The 19,788-nt window shown below is 43.2% G+C and overlaps 1 protein-coding gene and 1 pseudogene across 1 annotated transcript in view; one reads left to right on the top strand and one right to left on the bottom strand.

Annotated features, from left to right (window-relative positions):
• The first annotated feature begins 380 nt into the window (after positions 1–380).
• Positions 381–19,788, top strand: part of RHEB (Ras homolog, mTORC1 binding) — a 54,352-nt gene continuing 34,944 nt past the window's right edge. Inside the window, exon 1 of the mRNA XM_030932154.1 lies at positions 381–843. Within this exon, the coding sequence (XP_030788014.1) occupies positions 792–843 (52 nt within the window). The 5' untranslated portion in view covers positions 381–791. The remainder of the gene's footprint in view (positions 844–19,788) is intronic.
• LOC104678708 lies at positions 16,787–18,399 on the bottom strand (annotated as a pseudogene).

The following is a 19,788-nucleotide window of genomic DNA, read 5'->3' as shown; positions in this document are numbered from 1 at the left end:
CACCGCCCGCCCCGGCCACGCGCCTCGCGCCCTTCACGGGCTCAGCGGGCGCGAACCCGCCAACCGCTCAGCGTATCGCCAGTCACCGCACCTCCCACCTATTGCCCCGCCCTGCGCTCCGTTCCGGCCAATCACCGGGGAGTCACCGTTTGTCTCTCCGCCTCTCCCGCCCGCCCCCAACCGGTTTGAAGTTCGAAGCCTTCAAACCTCGCCGGCGCCCAACCGCGCTGTAGCAGCGCGGTGTATTTTTAGCTCCTGGGTGGGCAGCCCCGCCCCTCCCGCCCCGCCTCCTTGCCTCCCCCAATGGGAGATGGAGTTTCTGACACGTCATCGCGCGGCTGTGCAGGAGTTGTCCAATCGGCGCTCGGGGAGAATGGCGTAATTAAAAAGCGGCGGAAGAAGGTGGGAGGGTCATGACGCAGCGAGTTTCAGTCGTGACTTTTCTGGGGGCATCGCGGCGTCCCCTTTTTTTGCCTTTAAAGTAAAACGTCGCCCCGACGCACCCCCGCGTATTTCGGGGGGGCGGAGGCGGCGGGCCACGGCGCGAGGAGGGGCGGTGCTGACGCCGGCCGGTCACGTGGGCGTGTTGTGGGGGGAGGGGCGCCGCCGCGCGGTCGGTTCCGGGCGGTTGGGAGCGCGCGAGCGAGCGAGCGAGCTAGAGGCAGCCGCGCCCGCCGCCGCCCCTGCTCTGTATGCCGCTCTCTCCCGACGCGGCCGCCGCCGATCGCAGCAGCAGGAGCCGCCGCCGCCGCGGTTGATGTGGTTGGGCCGGGGCTGAGGAGGCCGCCAAGATGCCGCAGTCCAAGTCCCGGAAGATCGCGATCCTGGGCTACCGGTCTGTGGGTGAGTGGCCGGTGGACGCGCGGCCTCCTCGCGCCGCCGGGGCCTCGCTTGGAAGCCGGGTCGCTGCCGGGCCTGCGAAGTTTGGAGCCGGCGCGGCCATGTGGCGGGGCGGGCGGGGGCCGCGCGTTTCGTAACCACCATTTTGAGCGGAGGTGGTGGCGGTCGGGGCGGCGTCCGCACCGGTCGAGGAGCTGCGGTAGCCGGGCGCCCTCCGCGGGCCGGGCGGGCAGGTGGCGGCCGGGCGGAGGGCGTGGGAGGCGCGGGGCTGGGGCCGCTGGCCCCCGAGGAGTCCGGGGCTCGTCTGGGGAAATGAGGCGGCGCCGGGGAACCGCGCTAGAGGCTCCCGCGAGGAAGGAGTCACACCTGCCTCCCCGCCTTCGCCGCGGGCGCGCGTGACCGGGGCTGGCGGTCTCCCCCACCCCGCCCCCGATGCAAGGAAAAGAAAGTCCGTGGGATTTTAACAAAGGAAGCAGCACCTCGGCTTCATTCCATCTGTGGTGAAGTTTACCCTTGTAAAGAAAACTAGGGACTTGGAGAACGTTTGGTCTCTGAACGCAAGTTTTCTACATAGGAAACCTGGGCGAGCCCCCAAAAGAGGCCCCTCTGGAGGCCCTGGAGATGCTGCTGGCGGCCCGGGTAGGAAGGCAGAGAAAAAGGCATGTCTGATCTCTCAGTGCCCTATTTTTCTTCGGGAAGGAATAAGGTCAGGTACTTGCAACCAGGCTGTTGAAGTAATTCCAAAGTCTTTTTGTTTTCTTTTTCTTCCCTCAAAAGGTTGACATACATTTGAAACGGTTCATAGCGTCGCCTTATTGCTGAATAAGGTGGCTTAGGGTCGGGTTGGGGGGCGGACGGGGTGTCACAGAACAAGCGGTTTTCTGGCCTGTGAGAAACCAGAGCGATTGAACTTAGACACGCTTCAGGGTGAGGCTGTATTGTCTCCCGACATCCGGAAGCCTGGAGAAATTACGTTCATCTTTTCGGGCTGTTTTGAAGTAACTGTCTATAGAAGACGTGCACCTGGCCACAGCTGGGGGGGATGGGGAGGTGAAAGCGAGGGTTCAGAGGCTCCGGTGATTGCGGAACGGGGTGACAGTATGTGTCATGGGAAGCTTGTACCTGCCTGCCGCTCGCGGGATGCACTCCCCAACTGCGCTTTCCACCGCCGGTGCCAGGGTCTGTGCTCCTTGACCAAGATCAGCCACTGCGTGCTTACTCATCCTTTTACTACCTCTCCGTCGAGAGCTGGAGGAAATCAAGGGCTGAAAGAAGCTTGGCTAGAGATGCGGGTGCCCAGAGTCGTAGGGGGAACTCTTGTGCGATGCGGTGCTGCAGCCAGGAAGTAACCTCGAATCAAATGGAGGGGTTCAAAGTCACTAACTGTTCAAATATCTACATGGAACCTGGGATCCAACCTTTATTGGCAGCCTGAATCCATGCTCTTGTCTCTGTTCTCTTGATTTCCTCCTCTGCATTTTGAGGAGTTGGGACCGCGAGGTGGCCTGGCACTTAGGTGAGCCCTCCCTAGTCAGTCAGGTAAGTACTTATTGCCAACTATTTGAAAATAGTAGCCCCTGAGTAATCACGTTATGGTCAACAAGTACCTCGGCTACTTGATTTCAACCCAAGAGAATGACCTAAAGATCCCGACTGATTTACCCTTTTAAAATGTTGAAATGGTAGCTCTAGTCTTTGGTAAGCAGGGCTAGTTTTATCACTTTTTTTTTTTTTTTTTTTTTTTTTTTTTTTTTTTTGTGCTAAAGAAGTTCCTTGTGTCCAGTTGAAATCCATTCTGTTTTATCTTCCCCTCTATTCAGCGTCCTCCTGAGGACGGAGATGTGACAGGACACCCCTTAGCCGTCTCTTCACAAACATTATTTTAAACTGCTGCTTGTTAAATACTGTGCTAATTTAGTCTTCGGTGGGTTACAGGGTCACTTTTAGTCCCTATTTTCTGTCTTCAGTATTTCATATTTCTGCAACCTACCCCTACCCCACTTCTCCATACTTATTTTCAAGCGCAGTCATATTAAACGATTTTGGAGAGGTTAAGTTGCTCCCAATCTTGTATTTGATTTTTTTTTTTTTTTTTTTTTTTTTTTTTTTTTTGAGACGGAGTTTGGCTCTTGCCACCCAGGCTGGAGTGCAATGGTGCGATCTTGGCTCACTGCATCCTCCACGTCCAGGGCTCAAGTGATTCTCCTGCCTCAGCCTCCAGAGTATCTGGCACTACAGGCATGCGCCACTACGCCTGGCTAATTTTGTATTTTTAGTAGAGACGGGTTTCACCACGTGGCCAAACCTCAGGCTGGTCTCAAACACCTGACCTCAGGGTGGTCCTCCCACCTTGGCCTCCCAAAGTGCTGGGATTATAGGCGTGAACCACCACACCCAGCCCCATTTGATTTTAAAGTGTATTATGAGCCGGGATATTTTGTAGTTTGTGGGGTCTTTTGCAGGGGAAGGAGATTAAGTTTTGCCAGCAGGTTTCTTCTAGTAAGCCACCCTTTTGAGAATTACTCAGCATGCTCACTTCTGGGAGCTTGCAAATGGTGCTATACCAGAGAAATCTGAGTACATGTGTTTCTAGATTGTGGTGTTTTGTGATGCTGAGCTGTTTTCTCCCATATTTTGGGGGTAGAGCCATAGAAAAAGGCTCCACACCTTTCTTAGAATGTTCTCTTGATTAAGTACATTAAGCCAGTTTGACTAGTAGGATACTTGTCATTGTGACTTTGTCATGCCACAAACTTTAAAGTTGTCTTCAGCTAAAACAACAAAATGCTATGTTTGTTTTACTAGTTGGCTTTCTCTTTTTTTTTTTTTTTTTTTTTTTTGAGACAGAGTCTCACTCTATTACCCAGGCTGGAGCGCAGTGGTGCGATCTCGGCTCACTGCAACCTCTGCCGCCCGGGTTCAACCAAGTCTCCTGCCTCAGCCTCCCAAGTAGCTGGGATAACAGGCGCCTGCCACCCCGCCCAACTAATTTTTGTATTTTTATTAGAGACTGAGTTTCACCATCTTGGCCAGGCTGGTCTTGAACTCCTGACCTCGTGATCCACCTGCCTCGGCCTCCCAAAGTGCTGGGATTGCAGTTGTGAGTCACCATGCCCAGCCCTCTACTTGGCTTTCAGGTTTTTGTCAGAACTACCAATAGGGAAAATATAATTTTCAGGTAATCTATACAATTCTCCCTCCCAATCCCCTGTACTTTTCCTGTTATTTACAATGTTAAGGCTTTTAAGGACATGTCACCTGTAACTCTGGGAGTCTGGCTTTCAGGGAGTGCTTTGTATTAACTGTTCCTGTGGTGGCCAAAAGTACCAGCTCCTTGACATTCCGTTGTTTCTACCACAGCAGAGTAGTCCCGCAATAGGAAGTAACTAAACTTAAGTTAAAATGGTAGTGTTACGTAAACTATCTTCAGTCTGGTACGTCTTTCACTGAGATTTTACCTGTACAGAGAGCTTTGGTAACCTAGTTTACCATTAGACCATAATCAAAAGCTGGTTGTCATATATAAGTCTCTTACATACGGTTAATAAGAGGGATGGGATCACAGGCATGTGAAAGATCATAGGAGGAAAATGAAACAGCTTTGTGGTTTGGAAGAAGGCAATTCAGCAAAAGTGCTCAAATTATTACTTTGTCAAAATGTTTTGGGTAGTATTTAGAGTCTTCATGAGGAAAGATGTCATTAAATAGTTATTCCCAGCAGATTCTGACGTACTGTTTATTTTTTAAGTTAACCTATCATTTGATGACACTTTTTATTGAAAAATTGAAAGGCAAAAGAATATTTGCTATGTATGAAATCTACCAGTATGTGAAATTGTACATTCAGGTGCTTAATATTCTGATGTTGTATACTTGTGGGTGGGGTAGTCCTGAAGTGGCCACTTTGTATTGAAACTTGAAATTACTGTTTTTCAGTCTCACTCATTGTTCTGCACAAGAGCATAATCCGAATTCAGATTTCTGATTATGACTTTCCAGTGCCAAATGTTATTTTGCTGTCCATATGGGTTATACCTCTCTGTGCTTCATCACCCCAAAAAGAAACTGTACTCATTAGCAGTCACTCGTCATCTTGCTTCCCTATCAGCCCCTGGCAACCACTAACTTTTTTGTTTCTATGAATTTACTTACTCTGGACATTTCATATAAATGAGAACATACATATGTGGTCTTTTGGATCTGGCATCTTTTACTTAGTATAATGTTTTCAGGTTTTGTCCATGTTGTAGCATATGTCGCCGCTTCCTGTTTAGTGCTGACTAATATTCCATCATGTGAGCATACCACATTTTTTCTATGCATTTGTCAATTGGATATGTGGGTGGTTTCTCTTTTTTTGGCTATTATATTTTATTTATTTACTTTTCTGAGGCAGGGTCTTGCTCTGTTGCCCAGGCTAGAGTGCAGTGGAGCTATCATGGCTCACTGCAGCCTCAACCTCCTGGATTCAAATGATCCTCCCACCTCAGCCTCCCGAGTAGCTAAGACTGCAGGTGTGCGACACCACACCCAGCTAGTTTTTTTTTTTTTGTAGAGGTGGGAACCTTGCTCTGTTGCCCAAGCTGGTCTTGAACTCTTGACCTCAAGCAATCCTCTTGCCTTAGTCTCCCAGTGTTGGGATTACAGGTGTGAGCCACCACTTGGAGCTCTACTTTCTGGCTACTATGAATAATAATGTTTTGAACATTCCTGTACAAGCTTTTATGTAGACATATCTTTTCATTTCTCTTGGGTACATTCCTAGGAGTGGAATTGCTGGGTCATTATGGTTAACTCCGTGCTAAATATTTTGAAGAACTGTCAAATTGTTTTCCAAAACAGCTGTATGATTTTATATTCCCGTCAGCAGTGTATGAGGGTTTAATTGTCTCCACATTCTCATCAACACTTGTTACTGTCTTTTTCATTTTAGCCATCCTTGTGAGTATGAAGTGGTATCATAGGTTTTGCAAATAATTTCTCCTGTCTGTGGGTTGTCCTTTTACCTTCTCAATGGTGTCCTTTGAAGCAAAAACTTTTAAATTTGAAGGCCAATATATCTATTTTTCTCCTGCCACTTATGTTTTTGGTGTCACATCTTAGAAGCCATTGCCTAATCCAAGGTCATGTAGATTTACTACTATATTTTCTTCTAGATGTTTTATCCTGTTAACTCTTACATTAGATCTGTGATCTATTTGTAGTTAATATTTGTATATGATGCGAGAACTTTATTCTTTTGCATGTGGATATCAAGTTGCCCCAGCTTCTTTTGTTAAAATAATGTTCTTTCTTCATTGAATTCCCTTGTCCAAAATGAAGTGACCATAAATACAAGGACTCACTCATTCCATTGATCTGTATGTCTGTCCTTACACTAGTACCACACGATCTTGATTGCTGTAGTTTTGTAGCTGGTTTTTAAATAGGGGCATATGAGTCCTCTAACTTTATTATTTCTGAAGATGTTTTTGGCTATTCTCAGTTCCTTGCATTTTCACATTGAATTTTAGGACTAGATTGCCAGTTTCTGCCAAAAAAAATACAATTTTGATAGGGTGTTTCACGGTTTTGCAGGTATCTTTTAATATCTTAACAGCTGGATTCTCATGTCTGCTCCTGAACTCACTCCCTTAACGTTATTTTAATGAAGTAAGGAGTACTTGAATAGCTTTTTCGGGTAGCTGAATAGTCTTTGATACCGAAACTTCCTAAGTGGTAGTTTGGAAGAATAGTTACACTATGCAGTCTGAAATCATATGATGAATTTGCCTAACTCCGCAGCTCTGTTTTATACTTGGAATGGATCTGCTACCATGCCTGGTTTTGTAGCATCATTGATCATTTGGAAAATATTTGTTCATCGTTACACAGATCTTCCACATGTTGACACATTTTAATATACAAGCATTTTTAAAAATCACATTTGTTAATATCACCACCAATCTCTGCAAAGTCTTAAGTTTTAGAACACTGTTCACTATGAGCAGTGCAAGTTTTCCAAAATTCTGATTTCCTCCTTGAGTTCAAATAATTTTCTTGGCAACATGCTACTAGTTTTTACTTGAATTGACGTTCTGTTTCTTTAATTTTCAAGAAAATGTCTGCCAGCTATTCACATTTGCAATAATGATAGTTTGTCATCATTCTTGCAAGTAAAAAAGGCATTCCATGATAAAAGTGGCCAGTTCAGATCACTTCTCAAATGATTGCACAAGTGCTTTTTTTGGAAACAACCATCATACTTCAGTATGTAACAGAGGTGCTTTATGCGTGCATCTCATTTTGTCATGCAGAATATTCAAAAGACATGTACCAAAGGGTCAACATTTAATACAATTTTACTGCTTTTTCAAGGACATCGTTAAGTAGAAACAGCTCTTTTCCCACTGTGAACACATGGCAGTAAAGAGTACAGTGACTTACCACTCAGTTTGTAACTACTGTTTTTGATTCATGCCAAGGGGTGCCAAGCTAGCCGTTTTCCCCACCATTGCTTTTGCACCTTTAGTACAAGTGGGAACTTTGTAGAAAAGGCAAATGATAACTTAATATTGCTATGAAAATCATTTTGACCTCATGAGCCCCCGAAAAGATTTTGGTAAGCCCCTTGGAAGTCCACAGACCACCCTTTAAGAACCATTCAGTTGTTGTAAGCTAGGATCTTGCTCACTGCTGTGCAACATTGAATTGAGAGTGACTGCATCCCAGACGCTGTTCACAGCGATGTGGTTCCCACAGTCTTAGAAGAGCCTCCTAGGAGAGGCCCTGTAGCATTGTGAGAGACAAAGATGGCAAGGCAGGAAAGAACTTGGCGTGGTTGAGAATGGAAGGAAGCACGAGGGAGGCCAGAGAACATCAGGAGAGTTATGATATCTGTGTGCCTGTTGGTTTGGTTTCTGATCGTGGTGCATTTTTGGATGAGTTGTGTTTGGACCTGGTGATGGTGAGGTTCCCAGAGAGTAGTGAAAATTGCAAAGAGTGGCAGGATACTAGAGACCCATATACTAATAATATAGTTTTTAAATACAAGTATCACGATGAAGGCGGGGAGGAGTACACAAGTGAAAATAGCAACTTCATCACAGAATGAGACACTGCCACCTCTCCCTGTGATTGTGGAAGTCAGAAATGTGCAATACTATTCTTGGGTGAAGATTCAGAATAACACGTTCACAATAACAACTGTAATAGTTGTTACAAGTGGCTGGATTGTTCTTAGTCACTTGAATAAATCAGAACTGAGTGTGCACATGATTGTGCAAGTGAGAGCATTGTGAAATCTTTAGGGATCATACTCGAAGGAACCTTCATTCTTAGTTCTAATTTATTATGAAGTACCAAATGAAATCTTAACATTGAGAGAGTCCTCACGGTCTGTCTTCTTCACACTGCTAATTGTGAGAATGCAAACTGCTGAGTCCTTTTAACGTGAATTGCTTTATTGATTTTTAAATATAATCGGCCGGGTGCGGTGGCTCTCGCCTGTAATCTCAGCACTTAGGGAGGCCGAGGCGAGTGGATCACCTGAGGTCAGGAGTTCGAGACCAGCCTGGCCAACATGGTGAAACCCCGTCTCTACTAAAAATACAAAAATTAGTTGGGCATGGTGGCGGGTGTCTGTAATCTCAGCTACTATGGAGGCTGAGGCAGGAGAACCACTTGAACCCGGGAACGGGAGGTTGCAGTGAGTCGAGATCACGCCATTGCACTCCAGGCTGGGCGACAGAGCAAGACTGTCTCAAAAAAAAAAAAAAAAGAAAGAAATCTAACATTTTAAAAGTCCTGGAATACTACTTTAGTATTTTAATTTTCTTCCATATATATTAGGCTTCTGGTTACAAAAAAAGGAGTTCCCTGTAGGATTGGAGCTTTAAATCTAAACTGGTATTAGTTTAGAACAGGAAGTGCTAGAAAAGACTTTACGTTATGCTCTTATGGGCAAGTTAAGAAAGCAGGGCAATTTAAAGATACTGATAGAATTCACTGCAAAGTGTCGTGCTTGCTTGGTTTGTGTCTTACCTGTAGTAGAGTTGAGTCTTCCTCTTCCCCATTTCTCTTTTTGTTGTGCTTACATGTTTGCAGAAGGACTCTTCATGGACATTTAAAAGTGAAGTTGGTGTTTTAGCAAGATACATAATCCTACCCTTTGCAGAATTGAGAGTTGAATGTTAATAACTGCCTGATGGTATAGTACATCATTTGTGAATGGGTTTGCAAATATGGGCTTTTACAGTGAATACAGTTTTATGAGATGAAATGCTTTTCTAAGACTCCTGTGTCTTAGATATAAATATGTCTGGCTATTTTGCTAGCTTTATTTTTATTTTATTTTTTATTTTTTGAGACGGAGTCTCACTCTGTCGCCCAGGCTGCAGTGCATTGGCGCAATCTCGGCTCGCTACAGCTTCAACCTTCCAGCCTCAAGAATCCTCTCGCCTCAGCCTCCCGAGTAGCTGGGACTATGGATGTGTGCCACCATGCCCTGGCTATTTTTTTATTTTTTTGTAGAGATGAGGTCTCACTTGTTGCCTAGGCTGGTCTCGAAGTCCTGAACTCAAGTGATCCACCCACCTCCGCCTCCCAGAGTTCTGGAATTACAGGCATGAGCCACTGCACCTGTATTTTGCTGGCTTTAAAATCTCAGTCACATTTGGCATTTGTTTGAAAGAGAACAGCTGGGCCAGGCCCCCAAAGATTGAATCACTGCAACTGTTGGTTGAAGAGGACGGTTTGTGAGTGTTATGTGTTACTCAACTAGGTGTTCATTAAGCGTTTGAATACATGCTCTACTTAGTACCAGTCACAAAAGCTAGGACAGTTAATAATCCTTGCCCTCAAGGAGCTTCGATCTAGTTGAGGAGCCACAGGAACCTTTTCCTGCTCCTGAGAATAATAATTGTTGGTGCTTTTGAAGCATTTACTGTTATGGGGTACAATCTTAATGCACATGTATTAATAGCCTTTGAACTCGGGTAGGTACGGTTGTTACACCTATTTTGCAGATAAGGAAACTGAAGTACAAAAAGTTTATGGGACTTGCCCAATGTGAAACTGTTGTTAAGTGACAAAGCCAGTGTTTGAACTCAGGCAGTGGCTCCAGAGCAGGCAGTCTTTAACCAGCTACGACACGATTGTTATTTGAATACAGTTGGGATAAGTGCTTGAGAGAAATAATGAAAGGCAGGGCTAACTTGACCATCAGGTGGGGATGGGGGTGGTGGGAGAATTGTCTTTAAAGGAAAGGCAGTGTGGCTCACTGAGTGAATGAGAAGGGTGAGGTGTGAGTAAGAGAGGTGTGAGAGAGGCCTGGACTCATGTGTTTGCCAGCTGTCCATCAAGAACAGCTTTGTCTGCTCTGTGAAAAGTTTTAGACTTTTTCCTAGAAACTGGAAAGTGACTGAAGGGTTTTAAGCAACAAATAAGATGATAATCTATAGCAGGGGCTGGCAGACTCGTTCTGTAAAAGGCCAGATAGTAAATATCTCAAGCTTTGCAGGCCCTGTAGCCTCTGTTGCAGCTATGCCTTTGTAGGACGGAAGCAGCTGCAGACAATACATCAACGAGTGGGTGTGGCTGTGTGCCAGTAAAACTTTATTTATGGATATAACACTTAAACTTCATCTGATTTTCAGTATCATGAAATACTGTTTCTTTTTACAACCACTTGAAGATGAAAAAACCATTTTTAGCTCATAGACTGTACAAAACCAAAACAGGCTGTAGGCCAAATTTGGCCCCTGGTCTGAAGTGTGCTGATCCTGGCTTCCATCCCTCCTGCTGTTCTGTGAAGTGGGTGGGGGTGGTAACAGAGTAGAAATGGGAAGACCAGCCAAGGCGCAGAGTAGATGAGATGAAGAGGACACACGTCGGAGATTTCCTTAGAGGGAGAATGGACAAGATCAGTGTGGGAGCTGTGAAGTAGCCTTCAGATTTCTCATGCGAGTGCCTGAGTAGGTCATGTTGCCATTGGCTAAAATCAGAAATGATGGAACAGGAGCAAGTTCAAGGGGCAGACCAGGTTCATTTACCCACCTGCCAGATCCACACACTTGCCTTGCTTTCTGGCCACAGAGGCCCTAGCGACCACCCACACAGGGCACAGTTCCCATGGTCCCGAAGACAGGTGGCTGTGCCTACAACTAGGGTTCTGAGGGTTTGCTGCCCCTGGGTCCTTGTGTCACCCAAGGATTTGACCAAGCATACCCTCACACCGCAGGATTATTGCCCCAGAGACAAAAGAGGTTGCTGGACCCAGTTGGCGCCACACACTCACGCTGCCCACTCAAGCAGGCAGTGTCTTACTACAAGGATGTTTGTCATTCCTGCTTGCGGGGAGGGGAGTTGGGCTCTTTCTCTAGATCTTTTCATTCTGCATAACAGTGCTACAAAAATGTGTGAATATGTTTTATAATAATAAATTGCTTTCTTACTCTAACCATGTTTCTGTATGAGCAGTGTCCTAAAAAATTGAGCTGTACACAAAATGAGCCTACCTTCCATTTTTTTTAGACTTCTGTGAAAGTATTTCTGGAGCACAAATTTAGGGAGCTAAATTTATACGAATAATATGATCCTTTTCCCTTAAACAAGGGTACAGAGCAGCATTGTCCAATGGAAACATAATCTGGCCTGGTGCAGTGGCTCACGCCTAAAATCCCAGCACTTTGGGACCCAAGGTGGGAAGATCACTTGAGCTCAGGAGCTCCAGAACAGCATGGGCAACACGGCGAAACCCTGTCTGTACAAAAGTGGGAGGCTGAGGTCTCAAAAAACAAAAAAAAAATGTAATTTTAGATTTTTCCAGTAGCCATATTAAGTAAAAAGAAATAGGTGAAATTAATATACTTCATTTAGCTCAGTATGTCCAAAATGTTATTTCAACATGTGATGGATATTGTTGATATTTGTATATTTTGTCATACTTACACTGTGACACATCTCAGTCAGAACTGAGCACATTTCAGGTACTTACTGTCCATGTATGGCTACTGGCTGCCATGTATATTGGGCAGCCCGGATATTGTGGGGAGTGAATTGGTGTTGATAATGAGGTCAGTGCAGATTTTAAGAACTTTTGAAGAAATTATCTTTCTAAAACATGAATGGTATTAACCATTCAGGCTGACAGATGAGTATACTCTATTTCATCTCTCCTTTTCCTCATACTCTGTTATTACTAGTTTTGATCATTCTTAAATTTCATGTTCTTTAATATCTTAAGAATTCGAGAATTTTTGTCTTTGCTTTTCTCTAGCTCTTTCCCACCCTCACCTGTGTCCCGGATCTTCTCTCCAGATTGGCCACAATTCTAGGAAGACTCATTCTTCATTGTTGCTAAACATTTAATTTCCTGCAGTTTATCGGGGCTATTATTACTGCCTTCCACCTCAGCTTTATCTTTAAACCATCCTTTAGAGATGAATATCCTATTTTTAAAGTCTTCAGGGAAACAGTTTTATGGCCTTTCTGGTTAGCACTTTATTTTCCTTTAGTTTAGTAATCCTGTTAATAAAATTCTTCATCTATGAAACTTAGTCCTTCATGTTATGTAATTAAACATATTTCTTATTTTCCTCAGTGGTATATATCTGGTAGCATTATAATTGGCAATAGGATTACCTGTAAGTATTTGAAAGGGTAATTTTATGAACTAGTTTTACTTTTTCTGCCGTGTCTTTGTCATAATAATAATAATAATTGCGGTTTAATTTTTTCCTTTTTTAAAAATCTCCCAGCATCTATTTTTAAAGTTGGGGAAGAGGTGTGAGAAAAAACAACATGATGTCAACCCTGCTTAGCTCACAGGAACAAGCGAGATAATTCATGTGAGAATGTCCTGTAAACTCTAACAGTGTCTCACTTTTTAGGTTCTGTTCAGTAATTAAGATGTGTATGTTCTGCATCACACACTGTCATCCGACTGTATATGACGTTCATGTGGGGATTGGTATTCCGACTAGAATCGTAAACACCTTTTCAAAACACTTCCTTAGTGACACTACCAACATATATATATATGTGTGTAATATACATAGACACACGCAACACAGCACATAGCACCCCTCCCTCTCGAAAAAGCAACAACCACCAATCCTACCATAGGGAGATCTACACATTTCTTACTAGAGTGGGTGCATACGATTGTTAAGCATATAATTGGCATTGTGTGTCATATAAGGAACACATAGAAACCTTTATGCGGTTCATTATTATTCCAGCCTTTTAACAGTGGTGATTCGGGTTTCATTCCATTTATAACCCAGGTGAGTCTGCAGTCTTTTTCTGCCTTTACAAACCAAGTCTGCTTTTCTAGTGTCTGTTCTATTGTTAGTCCCCAACGAGGCGCTCTCCTGATATTCCTGTGCTTGCCCTGGGACTGTCTTGAGCCTGCAGAATGCAGCAAAGATGGTGATGTGCCAGTTCCATGCTTTAAGCCCTAAGAAGTTGGCAGCTTCTGCTTTTGTGTTCTTGGGAGCCTCAAGTGACATGCAGTAGATGTTAGGAGGAGACACAAAGAAAGGGAGAATGCCCCGCCTTCCCAGCTGTGTAGCACCACCAGCCCACCAGATAAAGGCAGCCCAAAGAGTAAACTGAAAGTGAGCCCAGCTTTGACTGTAGAACCATGAGCACGTGAAATGGGTGGTGTCAGTCAGTCAGCTGTGGGGTGGTTCGTACTACAGCTGTGGGTAACTGTAGTACCCACAGTAATTTTCTGCTTTAGGGGCATGTGTGTGTTTGTTATTTTTGTTGTGTTATTTGGAGGCTTTAGTTGAAATAAACTGTATGTCATCTTTCAGGTTAATTTATTAGATATAATTCTGAAAATAATTTTTTTATCCTAAGCAGATTATTTCTGCCTAGGAGCAGTTACTAATAGTATTACTAATATTAATAATAATGAGATTTGCTGAGCACTTACTACATGCCAGATGTTTGTTAGATATTTTCATTTAATCCTCACAAAGCACCTTATAGGATAGGTGCTATTACTATGTCCATTTACAGATAAGGAAAAGCACTCAGGAAAACTGCCCAAAGTCCCATAGCTAATAACTACCATCTCATACTGTTTAGTAAAAAGTAGTAAATGGGCTGGGCGTGGTGACACACACCTGTAATCCCAGTGCTTTGAGAGACCAAGGTGGGAGGATCATTTGAGACCAGCAGTTTGAATACAGTGAGCTATGATCCTGCCACTGTACTCCAGCCTGGGCAACAGATCGAAACCCTGTCTCAAAAAAAAAAAAAAAAAAAAAAAAGTACATTATCTTTTTTTAAAAAAAATTCTTTTTTTCCTAAATCAAGTTTATTGAGGTGTAATTTGCATATTATAAAATATCCATTTTAAGTGTAGAGTTGGATGAGTTTTGACAGATTTATGCATCTATGTAACCTCTGCCTTTATCAAAATATGAAACATTCTGTCATCCCCACAAGTTCCCTCATGTCTCTCACACCCTACCCCGGCTCCCCGGGAAGCACTGATCTGCTCTCCATCATTCTGGGTTAGTTTCTTACCCTAAAATTTCACATAAATTGAATCATACAATATATACTCATTTTTGTATGTCAGTTAGCATAATGTTTTTGAGATTCATCCATGGTGTTGCATGTATAATTTCTTTTTATTGCAGAGTAGTGTTCTGTTGAATGGATATACCTTAATTTGTTTATCTGATCATCTATTGGTGGATATTTGGGCTATTATGAGCATTTTGAGTAAACGTCTTTGTGGACACACAGTCATTTCTCTTTGGTAAATACCTAGGAGTGGGATTGCTGTGTCACATATATGTTAAGTGTATACTTCAGGAGAAACTACCAAACTGTTTTTCCAAAACATTTTGACCATTTTATGCTTCCACTAGCAGCAGATGAGAGCTTTGGTTGCTCTGCCCATCCTCCCTGATACTTGGTATTGGCGGCCTTTCTAACTTTCTGGCCATTCTCAGATGGTAGGTTGTGGTTTTATTTGAATTTTCCCACTAAGAATGTTGAACACCTTTTCGTATACCTACTGGAAATTTGGATATCTTGGTTTGTGAAGTGTCTGTTCCAGTTTTTTGCCTAGATTATCAGATTCTTCTTACTGAATTATATACTCTGGATCAAAGTCCTTTTTCAGATGTATATATAATGTTTTCTCCTAGTGTGACTTTTTTGTTGTTCTTGTGTTTCAGAGAACAGAAGAAGTTTGTAAGTTTGATGAAACTTGGTTCATCGTTTTTTTGGTTTTTTGTTTATTTGTATCGTGTCAGGAATCTGTCTACCTGAAGATCATAAAGTTGTTTTTTTTTTTTTTTGTTTTCACCTTTAAGCTCTATTGGACTTGAGATAAAGTTTTTTTTTGTTTGTTTTTTGTTTCCATATTTTCTTCTAGAATTTTTCTCGTTTTAGCTTTTATGTTTAGGTCTCTGATCCATTTCTAGTTAGTTTTTATGTATGAGGTAAGGGTGAAGATTAAAAAAAAAAAACAAAAAAACTTGAGGTCCCACACCCGTAAAAAGAAAGGAAAAATAAAATTTAAAACTTTGAGAAAATTTCTTCTTTTTCATGTAGCACTCAACAGGTTTTGGCAAGTCTGCAGTCATCTACATCCACAGTCAGGCTGTAGAACAATCCATCAATCCAAAAAGCGTCCTGTGCCTGTTTCTAGTTAGCCCTTTGTGTTTTCTGTCCTACAGTTTTGTCTTTATCAGAATGCCCAATAAATGGAACCATATATTATGCAACTTTTTGCATCTGGCTACTTAGCACAACACATTTGAGATTTATTCATGTGTACACATACCATTATTTAATTCCTTTGTATTGCTTAGTAGGACAGTTGACCCTTAATCAACACAGTTTGAACTGCATAGGTCCACTTATAGGCAGGATTTTTTTTTCCTCAACCAAATGCAAATGGAAAATATAGTATTCCATAGATGCAAAGCCCACATGTGTGGAGGGCCGACTTTTCACATATGCAGGTTCTGCAGGGTGAAAAGCAGGGCTTCATCACACTCGGATTTTGGTATACTCAAGCATCCTGGAACCAGTCCCCCTTGTATACCAAGGGATGCCTGTATCCCTTTGGGTGAATTTTTTCCCCCCACTTAAATTGCATGTTTTATTTCCCCCAATCCCAGCGATAGCACAGAAGCCCCAACATATCCAACCCAAACTGGTTTCGAGTAGGTTAAGGTTATAGGGACCCTTGTCAGAACGTTGATACAAAGGACTCCCAAGCGCCGGGCACAAATGTGTCAGCAAACAGATGGAAGTAAACAGTGCACTGGCCCTAATGCTTCATGAGTCAGTTTGATTTTGCAATGCAGTTTGCATCCTTGAAACTGCCAGTCTGGAGGAAGACAGGGTAGCGTGAGGGAGTGAAGTTGAAATTGCCTCCTGTTAGCTCATCCTTTCAACATTAAATAGACCAAGAGAGAAATGGTTCCAACATTTCACCACATATATTTCTTATGCAGTCTAAGCTGGGAATGCCATTTAAATGGGTCACTGCAAAATGCAGCAATTTAATTTTTCTCCAATCAAAATAAGCCAGTATGATCTCACTTCTATTAACTTTTGAAGGTTTACAGCAGTTCAAGTATTTTTACTTCTATATATGAAGGTTAAAAAATTATTTTTTTTCATAAAGTACAAGAGCAACCAATTTCACCATCAAGTAAAAGTAAAAACTGGGATTCTTTTTTAAATTAGTCCAAAGTGGCATTTAGGAACTTAGTTGTAGGCTGCTGCGCTGACACCATGACAGACCAAAGTGTAGCACTGGGTCTGGTTTTGTCTTGGTTGTCTTTTCAATAACCAGTGCTCATGGATAAAGCCCTGGAAATGTTCCAGTTGTAAGGCAGGGATCTGTTTGGATTCCACCATGGGTATGTTCCTTGGGTTGGATGCTGGAGGGTGAGGCACATTTTGCCGGACCCATGTCAACCACCTAGTAATCATCAAGGTCAAAAAATTCATTGTCTCCTCCTTGGTATTCCATTCCCTGGAAGTCTGCTCTGTACCGCAGGATACCTCCAGTTCCACCAGATCCTTTCACAAACCAAGACCCTTCTTGCGTTTTATCTGTGACAATTTCCAGTGTAGCTGCAAATTTTTTATAGTTGTTAGCAAACCATTCCAACAGGGGCGTGCTCTCGATAAGTTCATGTTCCTGTCCAGTCTCTTTGTCTGTGAAATGAGATTTATCCTTTTCTTGGTCTGGAGTTAGAGAATTTTCTCTTCTGTGCCTTGGCACTGAAGAACATATGTCATTATATCCAGATTTTCATAGACCATTAGAATTTCTACAGCTCCCATTTCCAAAGCCTTTAGTGTATCTTCAATGCCAAAACAGTACTTGGGCGTGTCCTGGGTGATTTCATCAAAGTATCATTCTATTGATTTTTTCTCTTGAATGAATTTCACTTTGGAGAGGACTTCAGTAGATAACTCAGTAGCTTGGTTGAATCCATTTTCACCACCATAGGATATAACAACTAATTTTAAAACTTTCTGTTGTAACCTCTGATCAAACATACCAGATTGACTTAGTTCAAAGTCAGCGGATCCAGCTAAAACTAGACCAGCCACATTCATTTTGTCCCCAGAAATAAACAGCTGCACAGCAGTCTCCGCTACTTTCTGAACATGGTTATGTCGCTTTTCCATTTTTAAACGGGCAAAACGCAAGGCTAACTGACCTCCACTGTGTTTCTTTGGGAGATCCACAGTGAATTTGTGCAGGACTTCTCTTAATGTTTCCTTGGAGTGTGCCAAAAAGTGCACAACTTCCATCTATTACAACGAATCCAAACTTGCTATCGTCTGAAAGTAGTGCAGTAAGAGCCCCAGTATGGAATTTGTGGTCACACAAATACAATGACATATTAATTGTTTGAAAGATTCAAAGTCAGTGTTGACTTCCTTTTTTTTCCTTTCCTTCTTCCGTTACAGTTGTTCCACAGTAAACAACCAGACCATCTGGAGGTACTTTGTTATACAGTTTGAGCCTTTGTTGTATAGATGTAATGGCTCCCAGGACTCAATGGCGGTTTATTCCTGCCTTAATGTTAGATGCAGTTCCAAACTCATCTGCTAACATTTTTGCCACTGGTGAAATCTGGTCTTTGGGAGGAATGATCAATGATATCACGCTGGTGCCGTTGCTGCAGGCCGCCTTCAAGCTGTTTTTTTTTTTTTTTTTTTTTTGAGACGGTTGTGTTGCCCAGGCTGGAGTGTAGTGGCATGAACTCGTCCTCACTGCCACATCTGCCTCCCGGGTTCACGAGATTCTTCTGCCTCAGCCTCCGGAGTAGCTGAGGCTACAGGCGCGTGCTACCACGCCCAGCTAATTTTTGTATTTTTAGTAGAGACGGGGTTTCACCATATTGGCCAGATGGGTCTTGAACTCCTAGACCTCAGGTGATCCCCAGGCCTCGGCCCCTGAAAATGCTGGGATTGCAGGCGTGAGCCACCACGCCCAGCCCGCCTCCGAGCTCTTAATGAGCTTCTTGATCTTCAGATCTCCACCTTCCTGTCCACAGCACTGGGGTCGTCCACCATCTTCTCACCTCCTCCTCCCTAAGGGCCCAGTCCTGGGCAGCAGCGGCTGGTAGGACACCGGCTCCCTCTGACCAGACAGCTGCATATGTTGCGGTGCTCTCACATGGGGCCCGTGATATCACTTCTTCCACCAGGGGTGGAGCACAAGGCTGCGGGGTGGGTTTAACATAATTTAGGACATTTGGTTTGTTTCAACTTCGGGGTAATTATTAGTAAAGCCAGTATAAACATGCAAATACAGGTTTTTGTGTTGACCATAAATTTTCATTTGTCTTCCATAAATACCTAGGAATGAGATTGCTGAGTCATATGGTAAGTGTAGGTTAAGCTTTTCAGAAGCTGCTGAACTTGCCAAATTGCACTATTTTGCATTCCCACAGGCAGTGGGTGAGCGTATAGGTTGATCCACGTCCTAGCAACCACTGGGATGGCCAGTATTTTTTATTTTAGCCATTTTAATTAGGTGTGTAGATCTCATTGTAATTTTTAATTTACATTTCCCTAATGGATAATGATGTTAAAAGCATCTTTAATGTGCTTGGCCACTTGAGTATTTTCTTCGTTAAAGTGTTCAGATCTTTTGCTCAGTTTCTTCATCGGATTGTTTCTTGTTGTTGAGTCATGAGAGTTAAGCGTATTCTGCTTGTGGGTCCTTTGCACATATTTTCTCCCAGTCTGTGGCCTGTCTTTTCATTCCCTTAACAAGGCTCTTAGTACAGTTTTTAATTTTGATCAAGTCCAAGATGTTATTTTTTTCTTTTATGGATTGTACTTTGGATTTTATACCTAAGAATCTTCACCCAACTCAAGGTTGCAAAGATTTTTTTCCATTGCTTCTCCTAGAAGTTTCATAGTTTTTACGTTTAGGTCTATGATCTTTTTGATTTTGGAGACAGGGTCTTGTCCCGTCACCCAGGCTGGAGTGTAGTGGCACAATCACAGCTTGCTGCAGCCTCAACCTGGCAGGCTCAAATGATCCTTCCACGTCATCCTCCTCGGTAGCTGGTACCACAGGAGCACACCACCACACCTGGCTCATTTTTTGATTTTCTGTAGAGGTGAGATTTCGCTACGTTACCCAGGCAGGTCTTGAATCCTGGGCTCAAGCAATATAATCAATTTTGGATCCTATACATTTTATAGGATACAAGCCGAGCTTCTCTCTCTTCTATTTTTATTTTAAAATTTTTTTGTAGAGACTGGTCTTGCTGTGTTGCCCAGGCTTGTCTCAAACTCCTGACCTCAAGCTGTCTTCTCACCTCGGCTCCAAAGTGTGGGGATTACAGCCATGAGCTACTGCCGCAGCCTCTCTTTTATTTTTTCTGATATTGACATCCAGTTGTTTCAGCACCATTTGTTGAAAAAGACCGTTCTTTGTTGAAAATCAAT

Source organism: Rhinopithecus roxellana, chromosome 6 (genome assembly GCF_007565055.1).
Source record: "Rhinopithecus roxellana isolate Shanxi Qingling chromosome 6, ASM756505v1, whole genome shotgun sequence".
In the NCBI taxonomy this organism is placed as follows: domain Eukaryota; kingdom Metazoa; phylum Chordata; class Mammalia; order Primates; family Cercopithecidae; genus Rhinopithecus; species Rhinopithecus roxellana.
The sequence above is the reverse complement of the archived record's forward strand: the minus strand, read 5'-3'. Positions and strand labels throughout refer to the sequence as shown.